The 21672-nt window shown below is 49.5% G+C and overlaps 1 protein-coding gene across 5 annotated transcripts; it reads right to left on the bottom strand.

The window, feature by feature from the left end:
- Window positions 1–4625: 4625 nt before the first annotated feature.
- Tfr2 (transferrin receptor 2) lies at window positions 4626–21604 on the bottom strand. Of its 5 annotated transcripts, none has more exons than XM_021162125.2 (20): window positions 21447–21604; window positions 21323–21369; window positions 20377–20430; window positions 19891–20137; window positions 19623–19800; window positions 16848–16988; window positions 16656–16767; window positions 16439–16561; window positions 14873–14989; window positions 14630–14769; window positions 13472–13635; window positions 12252–12371; window positions 9675–9757; window positions 9521–9584; window positions 9361–9428; window positions 9197–9273; window positions 9032–9116; window positions 8715–8942; window positions 8288–8428; window positions 4626–5614 (listed from the first exon to the last, which is right to left on the bottom strand). In XM_021162125.2, exons 3-20 carry the CDS (start codon window positions 20407–20409, stop codon window positions 5339–5341), a joined length of 2397 nt encoding a protein of 798 aa, XP_021017784.1. In that variant the 5' UTR covers window positions 20410–20430; window positions 21323–21369; window positions 21447–21604; the 3' UTR covers window positions 4626–5338. The 5 variants fall into 5 exon arrangements, with proteins under 5 accessions (XP_021017784.1, XP_021017783.1, XP_021017785.1 ...); XM_021162124.2 differs by having other exon boundaries at window positions 21482–21604; XM_021162126.2 differs by having other exon boundaries at window positions 21488–21604.
- Between the last annotated feature and the right edge of the window lie 68 nt (window positions 21605–21672).

Here is a 21672-nt window from a genome sequence, read left to right as displayed (position 1 = left end):
CAAGCAGACATTCACCCGAGCCAGAAGATCACGTCAGATCCCCTGGGACTGGAGTCACATCAGATCCCCTGGGACTGGATTCACAGGGGGTTGTGAGCTGCCTGACGTGAGTGCTGGGGACTAAACCCTGCTACACGGAAAGGACAGTAAAAGCCTCTTACCTGCAGAAGCCATTGCTCCAGCCCCAGGCTGGCTCTTCTCTATGATGTCAGCTCCTGTGGATCAGGACCCCAAGGCCCCTGCAGGGAGCGGGGAAATGGAATGGCCTGACATGATCTCACTCTATCTGTGTGGTAGAGACCGAAGCCAATGGAAAACAGGGTCTTCAGTAGGCATCGTCTTGTCTGCCTGCCCTCCTTCAGAGGCAGGGAAGGGGTGGAGGAGGGGGAACTGGGGACACCAGACAGACGGTCGATTTGCAACCAAGAATCAGCAGGATAACATAGGACAGATCCGGTCTGTGTCACTGATGAATGTTCAGTTTCTCCAGCTTAGCTGTGGGGGCCTCGGGACTTTCCTATTACCTGGCAACGTGTGTGTCTGCACCTCTGTGTGGAGGTGCGTATTCTCTGTGTGTGTGTGTGTGTGTGTGTGTGTGTGTCAACCTCAGTTATCTTCTCAGTTGCTGTTTGCCTTACTTTTATTTTATTTAAAATTACACTTATTTATTTGTTTCTTCATTTATTTATGGGATGGAGCATACAGTGTATGTGTGGAGCTCTGAGGACAACTTGCAGGAGTTGCTCTCTCCTTCCACCATGTGGGTCCCAGGGATTGAGCTCAGGTAGGTGGGCTTGGCAGCCCTTTACCCACTGAGCCATCTTGCTGGCTCCACCATCCTATTTTTGCGATGGAGTCTCTCCCTCCATTTTATCTGGCGCTTGCTGATTTGGCTAGGCTGACTGTCCAGCAAGGGCAGGAGAACCTCTTTGCCGAATCACCCCAGTGAAGGGATCACAGGCATAAGTCACTGAAACCGGGCTTTCATTGGGCTGCTGGGTATCAACGCTGGGTCTTCATGCTTGCCCATGAGTCCTTTACTGCCTGAGCCATCTCTCCTGCTTCCACAGTAGAATTCTTGTTTTTCCTGTGCCCCCAGTGGACTGCTCTGGGGCACAGCCTCATGAAGTACACAGAATGAATGAGTCCAGAGTCTGTGACGGGGAACTCTTACAAGCCCCCTTTTTCCAAGTTACCTGTGGGCTTGAGAATCTCCACAGGTTGATGATGCTTGCAGTCTCTGCTGTAGAAAGTCCCTGTTGACAATGGGGTCAGGAAGGCTTCTCTTTGGCATTCTAATTTACTGCCAGTTTTTTGTTTGGTTCGGTTTGGTGTTTGTTTGTTTGATTGTTTTGTTTTTTTGGGGGGGGTTGTTGTTTTTTGTTTGTTTGTTTTAAGACAGGGTTTCTCTGTGTAGTCCTGGCTATCCTAGAACTTACTCTGTAGACCAGACTAGTCTCTAGCCAAAGATCAATTTGCCCAAGTGTTGGTATTAAAGATGTGTACTGGGGCTGGCAAGATGGCTCAGTGGTTAAGAGTGCCAACTGCTCTTCCGAAGGTCCCAAGTTCAAATCCCAGCAACCACATGGTGGCTCACAACCATCCGTAACGAAATCTGATGTCCTTTTCCGGAGTATCTGAGGACAGCTACAGTGTACTTACATATAATAAATAAATCTTAAAAAAAAAGATGTGTACCACCATGCCTGGCTATTTGTAGACCAGGCTGGCCTCAAACTCAGAAATCCACCTGCTTCTACCTCCCGAGTGCTGGGATTAATGGCGTGTGCCACCACACCCGGCTTCTTTTCCTTTTTAAAAAAGATTTATTTATTTATTTATTTTATAAATAGCTGTCTTCAGACACACCAGAAGAGGGTGTCAGATCTCATGGATGGTTGTGAGCCACCATATGGTTGTTGGGAATTGAACTCAGGACCACTAGAAGAGCAGTCAGTGTTCTTAACCGCTGAACCATCTCTCCACTCCCCCCACCTCCCATCTTTTCTATTGCTGCAATAAAATGCCACGACCAAGTCAATTTATAAAACCAAGCATTTATTTTGAGTTTATACTTTTAGAGGGTTAAAACTCACGATGGCAGAGCAGACAGAGCAGGTAATGGGGCTGGAGCAGCGGCTGAGAGCTCACATCTTGAACCACAAGCATGAAGCAGAGAACACACTGGGAATGGTGTTGGTCCTTTGGCAACTCAGATCCCACCCCAGTGACACACCTCTGTGGCAAACAGCCACCAATTAGAGACCAAGTATTCAACACTGGGACAGCTCACTCAAACCACCACACCCCTCCAGCTGGAGTTACAGGCCGGGGTGAACCACCAGGCGTGGGTACTGGGGAGCTAACTCACATTTTCTGAAAGAGAACAGTAGGTGCTCTTAGCCTCTGACAGCACTGCCTCTACTTCTCAGTGGTATTTTTCAAAATAGGATCCTACTATGTAGTCTTGGTTTGGTTTGGGACTTTTTTTTTTTTTTTTTTTTTTTTTTTTTTTTTTTTTTTTTTTTTTTTTTTTGGCAGAGTCTCTCTATGTAGAGCTTTGTAGAGCAGGCTGACCTTGAACTCACAGAAATCTGCCTGGCTCTGCCTGGAATCTAAGATGTGCAACACCATGGCTGCCGATGGACCTTTCCTTTTCTTTTAAGTTTTTTTCTTTTGGGGCCGCACAGATGACTTAGTGGTTAAAAGCACTCGGTACTCTTGCAGAACGCCAAAGTCTGGTTCCCAGCATTCACATGGTGGCTCAAACCATCTCTATATAACTCCAGTTCCAGGGAATCTGTCACCTCTTCTGAATCCCTGGGCACAAAATGGGTACACCTACATACATGCACTCATATAAATAAAATAAAAACAAATATATCTTTTAAAAAATATATAAATAGCATAAAAAAATCTGCCTGTCAGGTGGTAGCATGCTTGATCAGTTCTTCATTTTACCTCAACATTAAAGGTCCTCTACCTAACAATAGACTCTATATAGGAAGGAGAGATGGCTCAGTGGTTAAGCGCACTCACTGACTGCACTTCCAGAGGTCCTGTAGGACCTTGAGTTCAAGGCCAGCTTGGGCTACACCATGAACCCTTCCTTGTCTTCAGAAGGAAAGACAAGAAAAGGAAAGAAAAGAAGAGGCCAGGTGTGATGGTGCATGCCTTTAATTCCAGGAGGGAGAAGCAGGTTCGAGAGTCAGCCTGGCCTACAGACTGAGCTCCAGGGTGGCTGGGGCTTCATGGTGAGAACCTGTCTCAAAACAGATGTGTGTGTGTGTGTGTGTGTGTGTGTGTGTATGAATAGAGGGGGAGGGGGAGGGAGAGAGGTGGAAGGAGAAGGGGAGATGGCTTAGCTAGTCAAGACACCTGCCACCAAGCCTATTGATCTGACTTCTAGAGACTCACAGGATGGAAGAGAAAACTGCCACCTATAAGTTGTCCTCCACACATGGGCTGTGAGATATATATATACACACACACACACACACACACACACACACAATAAAATTAAAAATTTGAAATACAAAGAGAAAGAAATACCGTCATTTAAAAATCTCCCTACCTATAGCCCACACACTAATACAGTCTCCATCCTTACCGGATAAAGGTTGGCCACAGGGGGATCCCAGAGGTGATAGGGTCAGCCTAAGAGGTATGTGACCAGTCCTATAGGGGTCCACAAGGTGTGTGTGAGTACATGTGTATGCACGTGTGTGTGTGGGGATCAGGGGTCAAGCTGGGGTATTGTTCCTGAGCAGCTGGCCACCTTACTTTCCATTTAAAAAGTCTTTTTTTTTAAAAAGATTTATTTATTTATTATATGTAAGCACATTGTAGCTGTCTTCAGATGTACCAGAAGAGGGAGTCAGATCTCATTACGGATGGTTGTGAGCCACCATGTGGCTGCTGGGATTTGAACTCAGTACCTTCAGAAGAGCAGTCAGTGCTCTTAACCGCTGAGCCATCTCTCCAGTCCCCCCCCCTATTTTTTTAACATTTATTTAGTGTGTGTGTGTACTTGCTTACCCATGCATGAGCATGTGACCTGCAGGAGTTAGCTTTTTCCCTCCCACCATATGGTCAGATCATTGTGGTTGGTTTCTTTCTCTCTCTCTCTCTCTCTCTCTCTCTCTCTCTGTGTGTGTGTGTGTGTGTGTGTGTGTGAGAGAGAGAGAGAGAGAGAGAGAGAGAGAGAGAGAGAGAGAGTCAGAGTCTCACAACATAGTACTGGCTACCACTGAACTTACTATGTACGCCTAGACCAGCGGTCTGGCCTCTAAGTCATAGAGATGCCCTTGCTTTTATTCACTCCAGTGCTGGACCAGCCCAGTGCTGGGATTAAAGGCATGAATCTTTTATTTCTTCTTTAAATTAATTTATAATTTAAACTATTTTAAATTTTTTTTTTTAATTTTACATGTATGGGTATTTTGTCTGCTTGTATGTATGTCTGTATCCTACATGCATGCAGTCGTACACCATACCAGCAGAGGGCATCTGATCCCCAGCAACTGGAGTTACAGACAGTTGTAAGCGGTTATATGGGTGCTGGGAATCGAACCAGTATCTTCTGGAATGGCATCCAGTGCTCTTAACCACAAAGCCACTTTAAAAAAACAAAAGCAAAAACATTTATCTATTTGTGCTTTTATGGGCATACATTTGGAGGATATAGGAAAACTTGTGGGAACTAGTTCTCTCCTTTTGCCATGTTGGTCCTGGGGATTAAATTCAGGTCACCAGGCTTGGCAGCAATCACCCATTCCTGATGAGTTATCCCCACTGCCCCACCTCCTACCCATTATCTTTAGGCAGTTTTCTTAGACATCAGAACAGTTATTTTTCCCATGTGGATAACATCTTACAAGCATGCTGTCAGGTGCCTTCTGTGCCTTCTTCCGTAGTCTCAAGGCAGATATGAGGAGTGGGTACGGCATGAAGAGGAAGCTAAATTGCGTATGGACAGCAGAGGTTACAATTGCTTTATTGACATCTAATCTTGGGCTGCCCACATACTGCCCATGTGTCATAAAATAATGACGCTGTCCATCTCACTCTCTAAGAGAGCTGATCAGATCCCAGCATCTAGATAGTCTCTAGATATGGGGAACTTTGCTCCTGAAGGCAGAAGGGCCTGTGACGGGAAGAAAACCGCTTTCTGGGTAAGCAACGGCATGACAGCCACACTGAGAAAATATGGCGCACCAGCGTTGCAGGACCAAGGATGTTAAGGAGGATAGGTTACAATCTCATGCACCTCCTTTGCCTGTACCACTCAAAGAGGGAGAAAGGAGAATCACGTGGGGCCCATGGAGGGCTTCTAGCCTCAAAAGTTATTGTCGATGTTCCAAACGTCGCCACTGAGAGCATTGGCTGCCCCCTGCAGTGTCCAGGTGAGCAGAGCCAGCTGGCGCCGGAAGCGACTCTCCTGGAAGCCCAGACCTGCTGTCAACCCCGAAGAGGCAGCTCCCGAGCCATCGGTGCGCAGCATCCGCAGGTGGTCTACCAGGGCACCCAAAGTGTGGTCGCCTTGGCCTAGGAAAATGTGGCGGAATGGGGAGTCGGCTGGCGACACATACTGGGACAGGAAGTAGAACTCCACCTGCACGGAAAAAGTGAAAACAGGTCTAGATGCCAAGATGTCTGCTGCGGAAGGCTTCAGTCACTCTTCCCTCCAACAGATCCTAATTCACCCTGAGGCCCTAGGGCCTGCTTCACAAATAGGGTTCCACAGCTTCGTCCAGGCCTACCTCCCTTAAGCTGTCCAATTAGGAAGACTCATCAAGTGACGTCATCAGGAGCCAGGGTTCTAATCCCTCCTCGCCTGCCTTTCTTTCTTTTTTAGATTTATTATTCTGTGTACTACGAGTGTCTTGCTTGTATGTGTGTGTCTCGCATACAGGCCTGGTGCCAGCAGAGGTCAAAAGAAGGTGTCAGATCCCCTGGGACTAGAGTGACAGAGAATGTGTCTGGCATAAAAGCCCGTCTCTTGTGTGTGTGCATGCATGTGTGTGGAGACCAAGGTCAGCAGCTGGTGAGCCTTCTTCAATCACTTTCCATATTATTTTTGAGACAGCGTCTCTCACTGAACCTGGAACTTGCCAATTTGGCTAAACTAGTTAGCCAATGAGCTCTGGGCTTCTCTGCCTCCGAAGTCTGAGGTCCAGGCATCTACCAGTAAGCCTGGCTTTTTACATGGGAACTGATGCTTCAAATTCAAGACTTCATGCTTATACAGCAGACTCTACCAACTGAGCCTCCTTTTTTTATCCCTGTTCGTTTGTTTTTCTCTGAAACAAAGACTCACTGTGGTAGTCCAGGCTGTGCAGACCAGACTGGCCTCAAGCTCGCCATTCTCTTGATTCAGCCTCAGGAGATCTGAGACTGTGGATTTACAGGTGTGCACCTCCACATGAGCCCCCTCACCCCCTTACACCTTTAAAAATATCCGTTCAACAGTCCACGTGTGCCCATGGTTTCAAACAGAACCTCAGAGGGTATAGCTTCTAACTCACTTTGCCAAATCTTTCATAAGATCCTGCCCTACAGAATTAGGGGATATCTTAAAAAGCCTCACTCTCTCACGTGCCAGCATCACCTTCTTAAACATGAGTTCCGAAGGCTGGGGATGTGGCTTAGTGGTAGAACATGATATATTGGGTTCCTGGGTTCCTTAATAACCCTCCGCACCCCCCTAGACAGTGTCTCATTGTGTGGCCAAGGCTAGTTGTCTTAGCCTACCGAGAGGAATCCAGGATTTCGTGCATACCAGAAAGCACGCCATCAACTGAACTGCAGCCTCAGTCCGTTTCCTCCCCCCCCCTTTCTCCTCCTTTCTTTTTCTGTCCCTTCTTCCTTTCCCTACCCCATCCTTCTCTTTTGTGATATTGAGCACAGGCTATGGGAGCAGAGTTCCTCATCTTTAATTTTGACTCCATCATTTACTGCCTGTGTGATACTGGGTATGTTACTTCGTTTCTTTGAGCCTACACTGCTGCCAACCTCTCAGCATCGCAGGAAGTCCTGCTGTTGCACAAAGTAAAATAAAGTCGTTGGCCCTGGTAACTCTCTACAAAAGCCAGCTACTATTATCGTTATTGAACGCCACTTTCAGCATCCTGCCTGTGCAGGTTTCTTACTCCCGGTTTAGGGAGTAGTGCCTTTGCGATTACCATCGGTCAGGCGCCCCCTATAGGCATTTGTTGACACCTGCGACTGGTATGCAGGACAGCAGAGGTTTCCTCCTCAGGCCATTGGTACTCTCTCCAGAATCCTTTCTACATATTCTGTTTGGCCACCTCACCTCCTTGTAAGAAAACTTCGTGATGCCCAGATACTCAAAATCCAAACTCCTGAACCTGGTTTGTAATACCAGTTACTTGGAGAGACAAGTCAGGAGGCAGATCAAAGGCCAAGGCCAACCTGGACTGCAAAGTGAGTTCAAGGCTATTTTGAGCAACCAAGCAAACTTTCTCTCAAAATGTGAATGAAAGGCGGGTTGGGGGCGTGGCTCAGTGGTAGAGCCCCTGCCTAGAATCCCCAGGGAGGGGCTGGGGGCGTGGCTCAGTTGTAGAGCCCCTGCCTAGAATCCCCCAGGGAGGGGCTGGGGGCGTGGCTCAGTGGTAGAGCCCTTGCCTAGAATCCCCAGGGAGGGGCTGGGGGCGTGGCTCAGTGGTAAGGCACTTGTTTGACATGCACAATACTCTGATTTTATCCCAGCCCCTCCCACCTCAAGCCCACAAAAATCCCAAATTTCTTCAACTATTTAAAGGTTCCCCCCAACTGGTCCCTGATCCACTGTTCAGTCCTCCACAGGATCTCTGTTCTGGCTTTGATGATCCATGCGCAGCTCTCAAGAAAGGCTAGGTCTATTTCCCTGCCTTACCCTCCACCCTGAAAAGACCTCTTTTCCTTGAATCAACTGATGTTTTGCCTGTCTTCCAAGACCCAGGCCACACAGTCTAAAGAGGTCTGGAACTTTTTTTCTGCAAAAATCCATGGAACAAATATTTTAGGCTTTGCAGGTTAAACAGCAGACAACAAGGAGTCAGGTCCTTTCTATCCATTTCATCACCTGGCAAGAGCTTGTGAAAGTGACAGGTCAGGTTTTCTAGCCTGGCTGGTTTATGAACCCTGAATATCTGGTATCGTACACCCAGAACAGAGGGATAGAGCAGCCAACAGAAAGCGTCGGGGTGGAATGCTTTACAAATGCCAGGCCCTGGGATAAGGGACCACCAGGCCAGAAGGGGGCGGGCGGGGGGCCGGGTCTCACCCTCATGATGCGCACGTTGTACATGCGCATCAGACGCTCATCGTTCCGCTCCGAGCTGTAAATCTCCTTCCGCAGCTTTTCCGCCGCACGGATGTAGTCCCCCCTTGCAGAGTACACCCACTGCAGGGTCAGCCCGCGCTCCTGTGGGCGAGGCACAGTCTAAGATTGACAGATTGGTGCCAGCACCAATATGGGTGGGGTCAAAGCGCAAAAGAGAAAGGGAACGGGATACAGGGGGATCGCCGGGCCTATGAGGTTAGGGAGGCAGATCCCAGGGATGTGGCGTCGTACTGGATGTGTCCTCGAGGATTAGGCCGATTTAAGTAAAAGGGGCCGATTGGAGGACAGGGCTGGGGAGAGGAGAAGCCAGGCACCCCCTAGTTATGAAGAACCCCTGCAGACTGGGAGCGGGATTGGCATCTTGGACCTTGAGGTCCCCAGAGAACTCATTGAGGTTGCCGATGTGCCTGAGAACCACGTCTCCATAGCGGCCGAAGTCTAGCGGCAGTAGGTGATCGTGGCTCAGTCGGATGAGGAGCTGGCCCGCGAGCTGAGCCACTGCCTGGACCACGGCGGGCAGGCGACCTCGCAGCATCTTGTGCAGATTCTCATATGTATCCTCCTTCGTGTGCAGGAATGGGTACACCCGATCATCCTGCCGGGACATGGAGGGGCTGGGCGCAGGAACGTGGTGCTGACAGGCTGAGGGCCTGGTGTCCTGGGGCAAGGGCCGGGGAGTCTCACCTCCATGAAGGAGAACTCCACAGCTGGGACTCCCGCAAAGGCTGTGAAGGAATATGCACTGCTGTCCATGGGCAGGGGCTGAATCCTGAGGACAGGCAGATTGAAGGCCTCTGGGGACTCAGTTTCTCCTGAGTCTCCACCCCGCAGTCTGTCATTTCTACTTACACTTCAGCATCCCAGCTGGGGTGGGTGAGTGCCACTTGTTCATAGAGCGTTTGTCCACTGTGGTTAGGGGAATCCACCTAGATGAGAGGCACAGATCAGCCTCTGTCCTCTTCAAGCTGCCTTCCCATGAGATTCTCTCATCCCCAGCCACAGTCCCCTCTTGCCTGCTTCAAGATATTCTCAATGAGGCTGACGAGAAGGGGGCTGGTCTTAGCATGGAATTTGCCATCTCCTGAAGAGAATGGAGGGGAGGAATGCAGGGCTCAGGGATAAATCCCTTTGTATAACCTGAGAGGGCCAGGCGGTAGCTTTACCCTAGCTCACCCAACACGGAGTTGTCCAGGCTCACGTACACAACAGCTTTGAGGTGTAGCACGCTGAGGTAGCCCTGTGGGTCGGGGAAGAGCACGGAAAAGGAAGGTTGGCCCCTCCACCCATCCCCATTACCTGGTTACAGACCCAGAACCCCAAGTCTCACCTCCAACCACTCTGTGGCTCCCACACTGCCAAAGTCACCTCCGTCCCAGCTGATGAACAAAAGACTTCTTCGAGGTCTGAACCCTATGTGCAGAGGGATAAAATGGAGGGTCAAGGTCCCCCCCTTCATCCTTCTCTATTCAAGTCCCCAGAGGGTCTCCACTCTCTTTATGAACCCAGCATCCCAGGCCACCTTGGATCCTCCCAGACTCACTTAATAACACACTGGATTGGGTTCTAAAAGATGCCCTTTCTTGCTTAACTCTCACTCAGGCCGTGGACACTCACCATTTCCCAGTCTCTGTTTAGTTTTTACTTTTTAAATTTTATTTGTACTTGTGGGTGCACACCTGCCACAGTGGGGGAAGCGTGGCGATCAGAAGACAACCTGCAGGACAATCTGCTACCACCTGGGACTCTGGGGCTCCAACTCCTGCTCTTGCCCGATCTCTCTGCCCTGATTGCTGTTTTAAGACAGGGTCACATGTAGCCCAGGCTAGCCTCAAACCCCCTTATATGGTAAAAGAAGACTTGCAACTTCGTCAGTGGTGGCAGAGGCAGAGGCAGAGGCAGGCAGATCTTTGTGAGTTCAAGGCTAGCCTGGTCTACACTGAGTTCTAAGACAGCCAGGGCTACACAGAGAAACCCTTTCTTGAAGAAAAAAACCCAACCAAAAAAACAGATGATCTGCTTTCACCTCCATCGGCTGTGATGACAGGTGTGGACCACCATGTCCCTTGTCTGGCTAGTTAACTCAGAAATCAACATACAAATGGGCTTTGCTATGGCACCTTTACATGTGCGTGCCATTGTTCTCTGTTTTAATTAAGTCCCCTCCCCATTGTGCTGTTGGTCATCCCCTGAAGAGTCTGGCACTTTACCTGATCTTCCCTCCCTCCCTCCCTCACTCACTCCCTCCCCCCTTCCCTCCCTCCTTCCCTCCCTTGCTTTGCAGTACTAGAGATTGCTCTTGCAAGTACCCTACCATTCGAGCTATATTCCTACCTCCTTTTAAAACGTTTCATTCATTTATTGTTTTGAAACAGGGTCTTGCTATATAGCCCTGACCTGCTAGTTACTTGTTATTGGAGCCTGAGCTGGCTCTTGAAGTTACAGCAATCCCTCTGCCTCTCCCTCTTGAACACTGGGATTACAGATGTGTGCCTCCATGCTTGGCCAGGTTATTTTTGAGGGAATGGGTTCCCTATATAGCCAGAGATTACCCTGAACTCCTGATTATCTTGCTATCCTTCTGCGGTGCTAAGATTACATCTGTGCACCACACACTCTGTTTGTTTGTTTGTTTGTTTGTTTGTTTATGTATTTATGTATTTATGTATTTATGTATTTATGTATTTATGTATTTATGTATTTATGTATTTATGTATTTATGTATTTATGTATTTATGTNTTTATGTATTTATGTATTTATGTATTTATGTATTTATGTATTTATGTATTTATGTATTTATGTATTTATGTATTTATGTATTTATGTATTTATGTATTTATTTATTTATTTATTTATTTATTTATTTATTTATTTATTTATTTATTTATGAGATAGGGCTTCTCTGTGTAACCCTGGCTATCCTAGAACTCGGTGTAGAGCAAGTTAGCCCTGAACTCAGAGATCTGCTTGTCTCTGCCTCCAGAGTGCTGGGATTGAAGGTGTGCACCGCCACTGCCCAATATCATTTTTTAAAATTTAAGTTTTTGCTTTCTGTTTGTGACAAGGTCTCATTTTGTATATCAGTCTTGCCTCAAAGTCAAGAGGTTGCCTGCCTCTGCTTGCCGAGTACAGCGGTTAAAGGCATGTGCCACCAGACTTGACTTGGGGGGACAGTTGGGTTTTTTTGGTTTTTGTTTTGTTTAGTTTTTGTTGTTTTTTCTTATGAAGCAAAGACTCATGTAGCCCAGGCTGGCCTAGAACTTGTTATATAGTTAAGAATAACCTTGAAATGTTGATTTTTTTTCCTGCCTTCATCTTCTGAGGGCTGAAATTATAGGGCATGCCTGCCCAAAATTAAAAATATTTTTTAAAGATTTATTTATTATTATACATAAGTACACTGTAGCTGTCTTCAGACACCAGAAGAAGGCGTCAGATCTCATTACGGATGGTTGTGAGCCACCATGTGGTTGCAGGGATTTGAACTGAGCACCTTTGGAAGAGCAGTCAGTGCTCTTAACTGCTGAGCCATCTCTCCAGCCCCTAAAAATATTTTTGTGTGTATGTATGCATGCGTACGGTGGCCTCTGTGTGCCACTCAGGGGACCATTTGGGGGAACTGGTTCTCTCCTTCTACCACGTGGTTTCTGAGGATAAAGCTCAGGTCACTGGACTTGGTAGCAAGTGTCCTAACCCACTGAAGCACCCTGTCTGCCCCCGGGCTAACACAGTGATGAAGAAATACTCTATCGATGCAGGTACTTGCCTAGAAGCATACACTGGATCCTCCAATCAGAGGACTCAGATCCAAGTGGCCTCTCTCCAGTCTATGCTGCCAACTACCTTTGACCTAGACCTAGCTCGGAACACAGCACCAACTCACACAGGTCTTGGCTCTGACCTTACCGTTGCTGACCATGGAAGAGAAGGTCCGAACCAGCTCCAGCAGGATGGCAGTCCCCACTGCAGACTTGGCTGCTCCTGGGCCCCATGCATCCCTCTGGGCCCCAATGACAACATAGTGATCTGAAGGAAGATATGTGTAAAGCCCACATCTTAGACTGACAAGTGCCCCCAGAGCTTCAGTCCTTCCTCTCCAATTTCCCCAGTCAGCTTCCTCACCACAGCTCCTCCCATCTCTACAACCAGAGCTCTATAATCTTGGCTGTGTCAAAGGACCATGCCTATCTCTCTCAGCTCTGCCCAGATGGCCTGATCCATTAATAGGCATTTGGGGATTCAAACACACACTTTCCCCCACTTTCTTCTGAAGACAGGATTTCACCTCCTCTCAACTTCTAGGGTTACAGGCATGTGTCACCATGTCAGGTGCTGGGATCAAACTCAGAGTTTTTCCCATGCTAGGCAAACACTCTATCAGCTGGGCTACCACCAGGACATTCTATTTTGCTAGAGGGTTTTGTTTGTTTGTTTTTGTTTTACTTTTATTTTATGTTGTTTGTGTTCTACACTGGCCTTGAACTTCTGATTTCCTGTCTGTAGGTGGGTGCCACAATTCCTAGCCCCTTTTACCTCTGCTTCATACAGGGTCTTGGGGCCTAGGCTATGTAGCCTATGCTAACCTTGAACTTATAATCCTCCTGCTTCAGATTCTTGAATGCTGGGATGGCAGATATGAGGTGCCATGACTGACTAAACCCTGCAGACATTCTGGGCTTCATTCTGGTCAGGCAGGTTCTGCATCTCCCTTAACCCGCCTTTCTCTCTTCAGCTCTTCTGTGCCCCTCCTCTGACTTCCAGTATCTCCATCTGCGTGTCACCCCAGGTCTCCGCTGCTCCCTTGACACTTGGCCATTCAAGGGTTTCCCAGGTCTACCTCACCCCAAATCTGCTCGGCAACCATTGATTCCCCACCACCAGACTCACTCCTCCAATCTAGCCTTTGATGCTTAGATCTCTAGTATAACATCATCCAACCTGCTCACCAATGATGCAAAGGGAACTCACGACTGAGCAATACTGCTCATTTGGAGGGCTCCACACAGCCACCCCTCATCAGCCTCCAATCCCTGGGTACCACTTCTGGCCCTTCTCCAGGGCCTTCTACCTTAGCCCTCACTGGTCGAGGTTAAGAGCAGTGGGAGATGCTGGGCAGACAAGCCCACCTGGCTCTGCAAAGCCCTCGATGCACGCAAAGATGTTACTGATGGGAGTAGAGACTCTGTGGTTGTTGACCACAAGGCGTAAGTCGGGTCCAGGTCCCAGCCGATAAGGAGAGCCTGAGAGGTGACCTTTCCACTCCTGGGGAGCCACGGGGCCTGTGAGTTTCCTGGAAAGAAATGGGGCAGAAAAGTCTTGAAGTGGTAGTGTGGTCTAGGATGCAAAACAGCTGAAAGACCTGCTTCATTCTCTCTTCTTCCCTCTGGCTCTAGATCTTTGCCTCTATACCCTGCTCGATAGGACAGTGCAGCCTAAACTGTGTTCTGTGGGAAGGTCTGCAGCACTTGTGGGTGTACCAGATGGTGAGGCCTGGTAGAAAGAGTGCCCACCTAGAAGGTCATCTATTTCTTTTGTGTGTGTATGCATGCACGTTTGTATAGAAGTGTGTGTTTGCGTGCGTGTGTGTGTGTGTGTGTGTGTGTATGGGCACGTGCGCGCACATGTGTATAGAGGCCAACAGGTCAACCTTGCATCTGCATTTGCATTTTTTTTTTGAGACAGGATTTCTCTGTGTAGCCCTGGCTGTCCTGGAACTCACTCTGTAGACCAGGCTGGCCTCGAACTCAGAAATCCACCTGCCTCTGCCTCCCAAGTGCTGGGTTTAAAGACGTGCGCCACCATGCCCGGCTGCATTTGCATTTTTTAAAAAAAGTTTATAATACATTTTACTTTGTGTGCTTGTGCGTGTGTATGCTTGCCATAGTGTATGTGAGGGGGGTCAGAGGACACCTTGTGGGAGTCTGTCCTCTCTTGAGTATGTGAGACTCAGGACACCTTGGTTTTCGTTTGACAGGCTCTGCACTTGGTCTAGAGCTCACTAATTTAGCTAAGCTGGATGCCAGTGAGCTTCAGGGAATCCATCTGGCTCCTCCTCTCCAGGGCTGGAATCACACTCGTGCATTTAGGTTTTCTTTGGTTTGAACATGGCTTCTGGAGATATAAGTCAGGTCTTCATGCTTGAACAGCAAGCACTTACTAACAGAGCTATCTCTCCAGGCTCAGCTCACCTTCTTAGTCACTGACGGAACCCTACAGCTAACTACAGCTCCCACCTGCTACTCCCCACCTCTACTCCCCCTATCCTGTCTCCCTCGCCAGGTTACCTGAGCAATTGATCAGCAATGTTGGCACTGATGGGCTGGGCGGGGATGCTGGGAAGACCTGATGATTCTACTGGAGGGAACTGGGTTTGATTGAAGGATGGGAAGCCAGGTGTGTAAGGGTCTCCAGTTCCCAGGTGCACCTAAAGAGGAAGGGGTGCTCACTCTGAAACTGTGGTCCGAACAAGCTCCATCTGTGTGTCCCTGGGCCCCAGGAAGGGAGCTCGGCTTCCCCCCAAGACTCACATGTCCGTACACAGCCTGGTGGCTAGACAGGCCTGGCTTGTGGGGATCCTGGTAGAAGTCTGATGGGTCAGGGTATATCAGCACTCCTTGGGCCCCAAAGTCCTGGGCAATGGCTACCTGAAGGAGGGCAGAAAAGCAAGGAAAGGTTAAAAAAGAAAAGGCTCCTCTCGTTGGCAGCTGTCATCCTTAAGGGACCAACATGTGTAGTAGATATCACCCAGCACTTCAGTATTACAGTCCTCCCATGGTGCCTCTGGAGCACTTCGAAACCTCTCTGCTCAGGGCTGGAGCGATGGCTCAGTGGTTCAGAGCACTGGCTGCTCTCCCAGAGGTCCTAGGTTTGATTCTCAGCCCCTAAATGGCAGCTCACATCTGTAACTCCAGTTGCAGGGGATCTGACACCTGCTCTGGCCTCCACAAGCTTCAGACACATATGTGGTACAGAGGTATACAGTGCTGGGAAATCAAACCCAAGGCGTTGGGCATGTAAGGCAAGGAATTACGGGTATTTATTTATTTGTGTGTTAGGGGACAACTTGCAAGAACAGGTTCTCCTCTTCTGGGATACATAGATCCCAGAGATTGAATTCAGGCTTGGTAGGAAGGACCTTTACCCACTAAGCTATCTCCCTGTCCCTATAGTTTGGTTTCCAAGATGGACTCTCACATATCCCAGGCTAGCTTCAAATTCTTTCTGTGCCAGACAATGACTTTGAATCTTAATCCTCCTGCCTTTCCCATCCGGAGCACTGAGACGACAGACCTGTGCCACCACATCCCACAGTTAAAAATAAACTTTTTATTACTTAAAGTTTTAAAGATTTATTTATTTTATGCATATGAGTACACTGTAACTCATCTTCAGACTGTAGCTGTCTACAGACACACCAGAAGAGGGCATTGGATCCCATTACTGAGATGTCATGTGGTTGCTGGGACTTGAACTTAGAATGTCTGGAAGGGCAGTCAGTGCTCTTAACCACTGAGCCCTTTATTATTTACTTTTAAGAGGGAGAGGGAGAGAGAAAGGGGGAGGGGGGAGAAAAGGGGGAGGGGAAGGGAGAGAAAGGGGGGAGGGGGAGAAAAGGGGGAGGAGGAGGGGGAGGGAGAATGGTCTTGTTGTGTAGCCCAAGCAGGTCCTGTACAATCTTCCTGCCTCTCAGCTTCCTAAGTAGCTGGGGTTACAGGTTACTTCGTGCTAGTCTTCTGCCAACACTCTCTCCCTCTCGCCCTCGCCCTCCCCCTCCCCCTCTCCCTTCCCCTCCTCTTTCCTCCTTCCATTTCCTTCCATTTTGAGACAGGGTTTCTCTGTGTAGCCCTGGCTGTCTTGGATCTAGTTCTCTAGATCGGATTGTCCTGGAACTCACAGAGACCTGCCTGCCTCTGCCACCCGAGTGATGGGATTAAAGGTCTGCGTGCCACCACCGCTCGGCTGCCAACATTTTCTTAAAATGTGCCTGATTTTTCTCTCCTCCCGGTGACAGGCTCCTAGATCCCATGAAGGCACGCTTGTTTCCCAGACCACTTGCAACGCACTTCACAGGATGTCTTATTTGGGAGCCTCACCTTCTGGGCGAAGCTAGTAATCCCAACTCGCACTAGCAGGAGGCTGCCGGCCAGCTCCACGCCCTTGGCTTTTAGGTCCTGCAGGTCCTCCGGCCGCCCGTAGTGGGCGTACACCAGCTTGCCCTGGGAACGCGGGAATTGGTGAGGCTTCGCTGCGGGTATCCCAACTCGGCTACCGGATGAGGACGTGATGGGCTCCCCATCCCGGGAACCTCACCGTGGCGTTGCCCGTGGCGCTGTAGGGACAGTAGACTTCCGGATCCTCCAGCGGTAGCTGCTCCTGGACGCTCCCGTCTGCATCCACCCAGTGCAGGGTGTTAGCGTGAGCCCTGAGGATGGCTGAGAGTGAGCATTCCTGGCTGTGCAATCCCATGCATAATACGCCCCCTCGTCACATCCCCAGACTCACGGATCTGGGAACTGAAGTCCCACGTAGTGCGTGTCAGTCCACACGTGGTCCAGCTTCTGGCGCGAGAGCTTATCGAGGATGTCTTGGACCAGGGTGGCCATTCTGGCTGAGCCAGCCACGCGTTCCCGGAGGCTGGTCAGCCTGGGCAGAGAGAAATCACACTAGGGGCCAGGAAAGGGACTCCTACATTCCCTCCCGCACAAGTGGGAAAAAAAAAAAAAAACTCGAAAAGACCGAGATGGTAAATGCAGGCCTGGGATGGCATCTCATGTATACCAACCAGGCTAGCCTCAAATTCAGGTGAAAGTACTTGGGAGGTGGAATCTGGTCAGCTTCCATTGTCATCTCCCAGCAAGGGTCTGTCACCTAAACTAGCCTTCACACCTCGGCCATGTATTGCCCTCTCATGAGCTGTTATATTTGCAGGGGAAGCAATCTGCTCTCCATTGGGCAGAGACCTGGCCTTTCTTGGGTGGCCACATCTCCCATGATACTCTTGTGTTTCCTGACCTCCAGCCTTGGAATGGAGGAAGCTCCTGGCTCTACCTCCCCTCCTCCCCTCCTCCCTTCCTTCTCCCTTCCCCCTTTCCCTCTCTACCTCCTTCATTCTCTTCTGTCAGATTCTAGGAAATCACTGTACCACAAACCAACTTTTTTTTCTGTCCTATTTTTAAGGCAAGGCTATCCAGAATAGCCAAGGCTAGCCACAGACTCGCTTGAAATCCAGGTAGGCACAGGCATAGAAATTCTCTGTTTTAGCTCCCCAAATATCTAGGATTACAGGCGTCTGCCACCAGGCCCAGCCAAAGTATTAAGTCCCACGTAAGTCCAGGATGGATAGGAAAGAGTTTATCTGCACATCCTTCAATGTTCTGGACCCCACCTTACTTTATTTAATTTATATTAATTGTGTGTGTGTGTGTGTGTGTGCTCTGACCCATATGTTCACACATACCAAAAATGGCACCTTGGGCATGTGGAGATGAGAGGAGAAATTAGAACCAGGTTCTCTTCTCCCACCCTGAGATCCTGGGGGCTGATCTCAGGTTGTCAGGCTTAGCAGCAATCCCCTTTACCTGCTGAGCCATCTTGCCAGCTCTGAATCCCACTTTCCAACTAGACCTTTTGAGGCTCTGGTTTCCTCCCTTCATCCTCACTGTATCCGCAGGTCTGTCTGTCTTTCTTGGACTGAAACATATACATTGTCCCACATTTCCAGAGTTTTCAATGTATTGTCACTTTAAAAATTCCTTACTACATTGCAGAGGATGGGAACTTGGGAAAATTCAGCAGTAGGGAGCTCTACCCATTTCCCGGCTTTCATAGGTTTGGAGTGGGGGTGGGGGGCAGACAAGGTCTCATTTGTCCTGGAAGACATGATGCAGCTGAAGAGGGCCTTGAACTCCTGATCCTCATGCTCTCACTTCCCAGGTGCTGGGATCATGGGCATGAGCCAGCACACTTAGTTCATGCCACACAGGGGATCATGTGAGGTGAGTTCTCTGTCCCCCAAGCTATAGCCCCAGCCTCAGATTGGAGGTCTTTGTAGCGAAATAAAGCCATCTATTTTGATCAAACTCCCATTGGTGTATCAAAACTTCAATCCTAAGTGCAGAGGAGGAAGAAGAAGAGGAGGAGAAAGAAAAGGAAAAGGAGGAGGAGGAGGAAGACGAGGAAAACCCAGGTATAAATCTATAATCCTAGCACTTGGGAGGCTGAAGCCAGAGGACCTCAAGTTTGAGGCCAGCCTGGGCTATATCACAAGACCTCATCTCAAAAAAGGTAAAACCTATACAAATTAAATCAAACAAAACAGTAAGGGGCTAGAGATGTAGCTCATCGGTAGAGTACCAGCACTCAAGGCTCTAGGTTCAAAGCCCACATCTGGGAGAAGGGCAGTGGGATGGCTCAGCAGGCAAATGGTGTTTAGTGTTAATGAGCGCTTGAGTTCAATTCCTGGGACCCACATGGTAGATGGAGAGAACCAACCACACTGCAAGCTGTCCTCTGACCACCACACATGCTCAGTGGCATCCAAACACCACACTCTAATAAATACTAAATAACTAAAAAAGGAAACTCAAGCCTGGTGTGGTGGCTCACACCTTTAATCCCAGCACTTGGGAGGCAGAGGCAGGTGGATTTCTGAGTTCGAGGCCAGTCTGGTCTACAAAGTGAGTTCCAGGACAGCCGGGGCTATACAGAGAAACCCTGTCTCAAAAAAAAAAAAAAAAAAAAGAAAAGAAAAAGGAATCTCGAAGAGGAAAAAAAAAAGATCATGTGGTCGACTCAGTACATGCTGAAAAAATATTAAATTTTTTCTCATACCCATTCTTCATTACCTGTTCATTACATAACATAAAATTAAAATGTCATTTAACTTTACAAATTATTTCTGCTTTTGAGATGGGGATGCATACATCCTAGGCCAGCCTCCAATTTAATACGTAGTCCAGGATGACCTTGAATTCCCAATCCTCCTGCATATACCTCCTGAGTGCTGGGATTACAGACACACGCCACCAGGCCCTGGTCCCTTGTTTTCATCCACCCAGCTACCTATCTCCTAAATAAACCATCTGTGATGTCTCTGGCCTTTGGATACTGAGCTCCTGGTGTCTGCCATCCTTCCAAGGACCGCTAAGCAGGGAGGCCAGAGAGGCAGGTGGGAAGACCCAAGAAAGGACTTTGAGCAACATGAGAAGTGACGGGGCTCCTCCGGTCTGAGCTGATGACTGGACACTGGACCAAGCAGCAGCCAGGCTGTGCTCTTACCTGATGGTGTCTTCCATGTGTCCCTCCCCAAGGAACCGGAGAAACATGGCCTGGAGGTCGCTCCAGTACAACGTAGTCTGACCGGAGTCCTCAGGGTTGATATCTTCACCGACCACCAACACAGAGTCCCCACACGCTTGGCAGGACCCTCGAAAGGCCACATAGCCCAGGAGGAAGGCTGGCAGGTGGGAAGATGGGGTTCTCTTGTGCCCTCTTCTACTAGACCCCAGAAATGCCCCCAGCCCAGGAGGAGGGAGGGAAGACTCACCCCCAGTGAAGATTAGCAGGGTGGTCAGGACCAGATAGGGGGCAGCCTTTCGACCTGCTGCAGCCCAGGGTATGGGAATTGACCTCCCGGGACAGGAGCCTAAGTGCTCAGGGCCTTTGAGTTCCATGGGGCAGAACTGGGCAGGAAGCTCTGCCCCTTCCTCCCTGTCTTCCTCCTCCAGGTGCTCCAGCTGAGGGCCTTCCACGCGTCTGTAGATGGTCTGAGAGGTTCTTGGGGACCACTGTTGCTGAGTGGAGGGGTGAGGTAGGCATGAGATTACAGGAGGGGGCCTAAGAGTTGGCTGAGGGTTAGGCAAGAATGGTGTCACTGACTCTGGCCAGGAGGAAGGGAGCTCTGGAGGCTGGAGAGGAGGGACCCAAGGAGGGACCCAAGGGGGACGGGTGGGGCCAACCTAGGGAGGGGCCTAAGAGACACGAAGGAAGACCTAATGTCTGTAACCACAACTCCACTCCCCCGTGGTCTTACCACTCTCCGAAGTAGACCCCAACGTTGCTCCATGCTTGTGCCCCCTCCTGAACTCTGCAAGTAGTCCACACACACACACACACACACACACACACACACACACACACAAAACCCCGATAAACCGTTTGTGGGAGCCCTAGAGGGCCCCTTATCAGCCCAGACAGGCAGCCTGAACCTAGGCCGTTTCTCATTCCCCATAAGGGTGGGGGCACAGTCTGGCCTCAGTCCAGCCTTCTAGACATTCCCCCTGGTTCATGCTAGACTGCAAGGGGCAGTGCCTTCTCCCACCAATCTTTCCACAAACCCCACTGTTGTGGGCAGACTGCAAAACAATCAATTTTTTTTTTTTTAAAGCTCAGAGCAGACTTTGGCCAACTTGGTTCCCGTCACAGGTTGGGGGATGGGGGGCTTAACGTGAGGGGGAAGGGGAGATATAGGTAAATCCCTCCTTTTCCCTGATTTCACTCTCTCAGGGTGTCCTTGGGGAAAATCCCCAGCCCCCTTGGAAGTTTCACTATGAAAAATGTCTGCCCCTTCCCACCTCTTGCGTCTGGTTGCTAGGTTTTTCCCAGAATACAGCCTTCCAAATAACCCGTTAGCTGGTCTTCCTGCCCCAACCCCTGTCTCAGATTCCAAACAGCTGTATCTTAGTGGGGTGACTTGGTGTTTTAATCTGACCGCAAAGCTGTCTGTCTGTCTGTCTGGAATCTGCTTGGTTGCTGGGGAGGAAGTGTTAGGGATGAGGTAAAGAGGTCAAAAGAAACCGACGAGTGGGTCCTGGAGTCAGGAAACTCTGGGTTTCCACCTCACCATTAGGGGGGCAGAAAAAGTCTTGGCCAAGCCACAGTTCTCCCCAGCACCCCTTGGATCACTAAAGGACTTAAGCGTTTCTCTTTTGGGGTCTACGACTCTAAAATTTTGATGAAGGGCCATAACCGCAGTTTACCCTCCAGTTTGAAATCCAAGCCGCGACGAAGACACCAGGACCTGCAGCTGTGAATGGAAAAGTTCAGGGTCCACCTCACCCTTACTTCTGGTCCAGGTCTCCCCTGGGAAACTGCGGGTCCTACCCAGGTCCAGAAAGATCTGAGAGGTAGGGGCTCACCAGTACCCCAGTCCCTGCCTCGTGCCTGTCAAAGCCGAGTCCTGAGTGGGAAGACACAGCAGCCAAGTTCAGCTCAGCAACAGGTCTCTGGGTTTCTTGGACCATGCTCCCAGGAGACTCAAACCCTACTGAGGCCACACCCACCAGAGCACGCCCCCAGGCCCCGCCCCAGAAGGCTCCGCCCCCGCACG

Source organism: Mus caroli, chromosome 5 (genome assembly GCF_900094665.2).
Source record: "Mus caroli chromosome 5, CAROLI_EIJ_v1.1, whole genome shotgun sequence".
NCBI lineage: Eukaryota > Metazoa > Chordata > Mammalia > Rodentia > Muridae > Mus > Mus caroli.
This window is presented reverse-complemented; position numbering and strand designations above follow the sequence as displayed.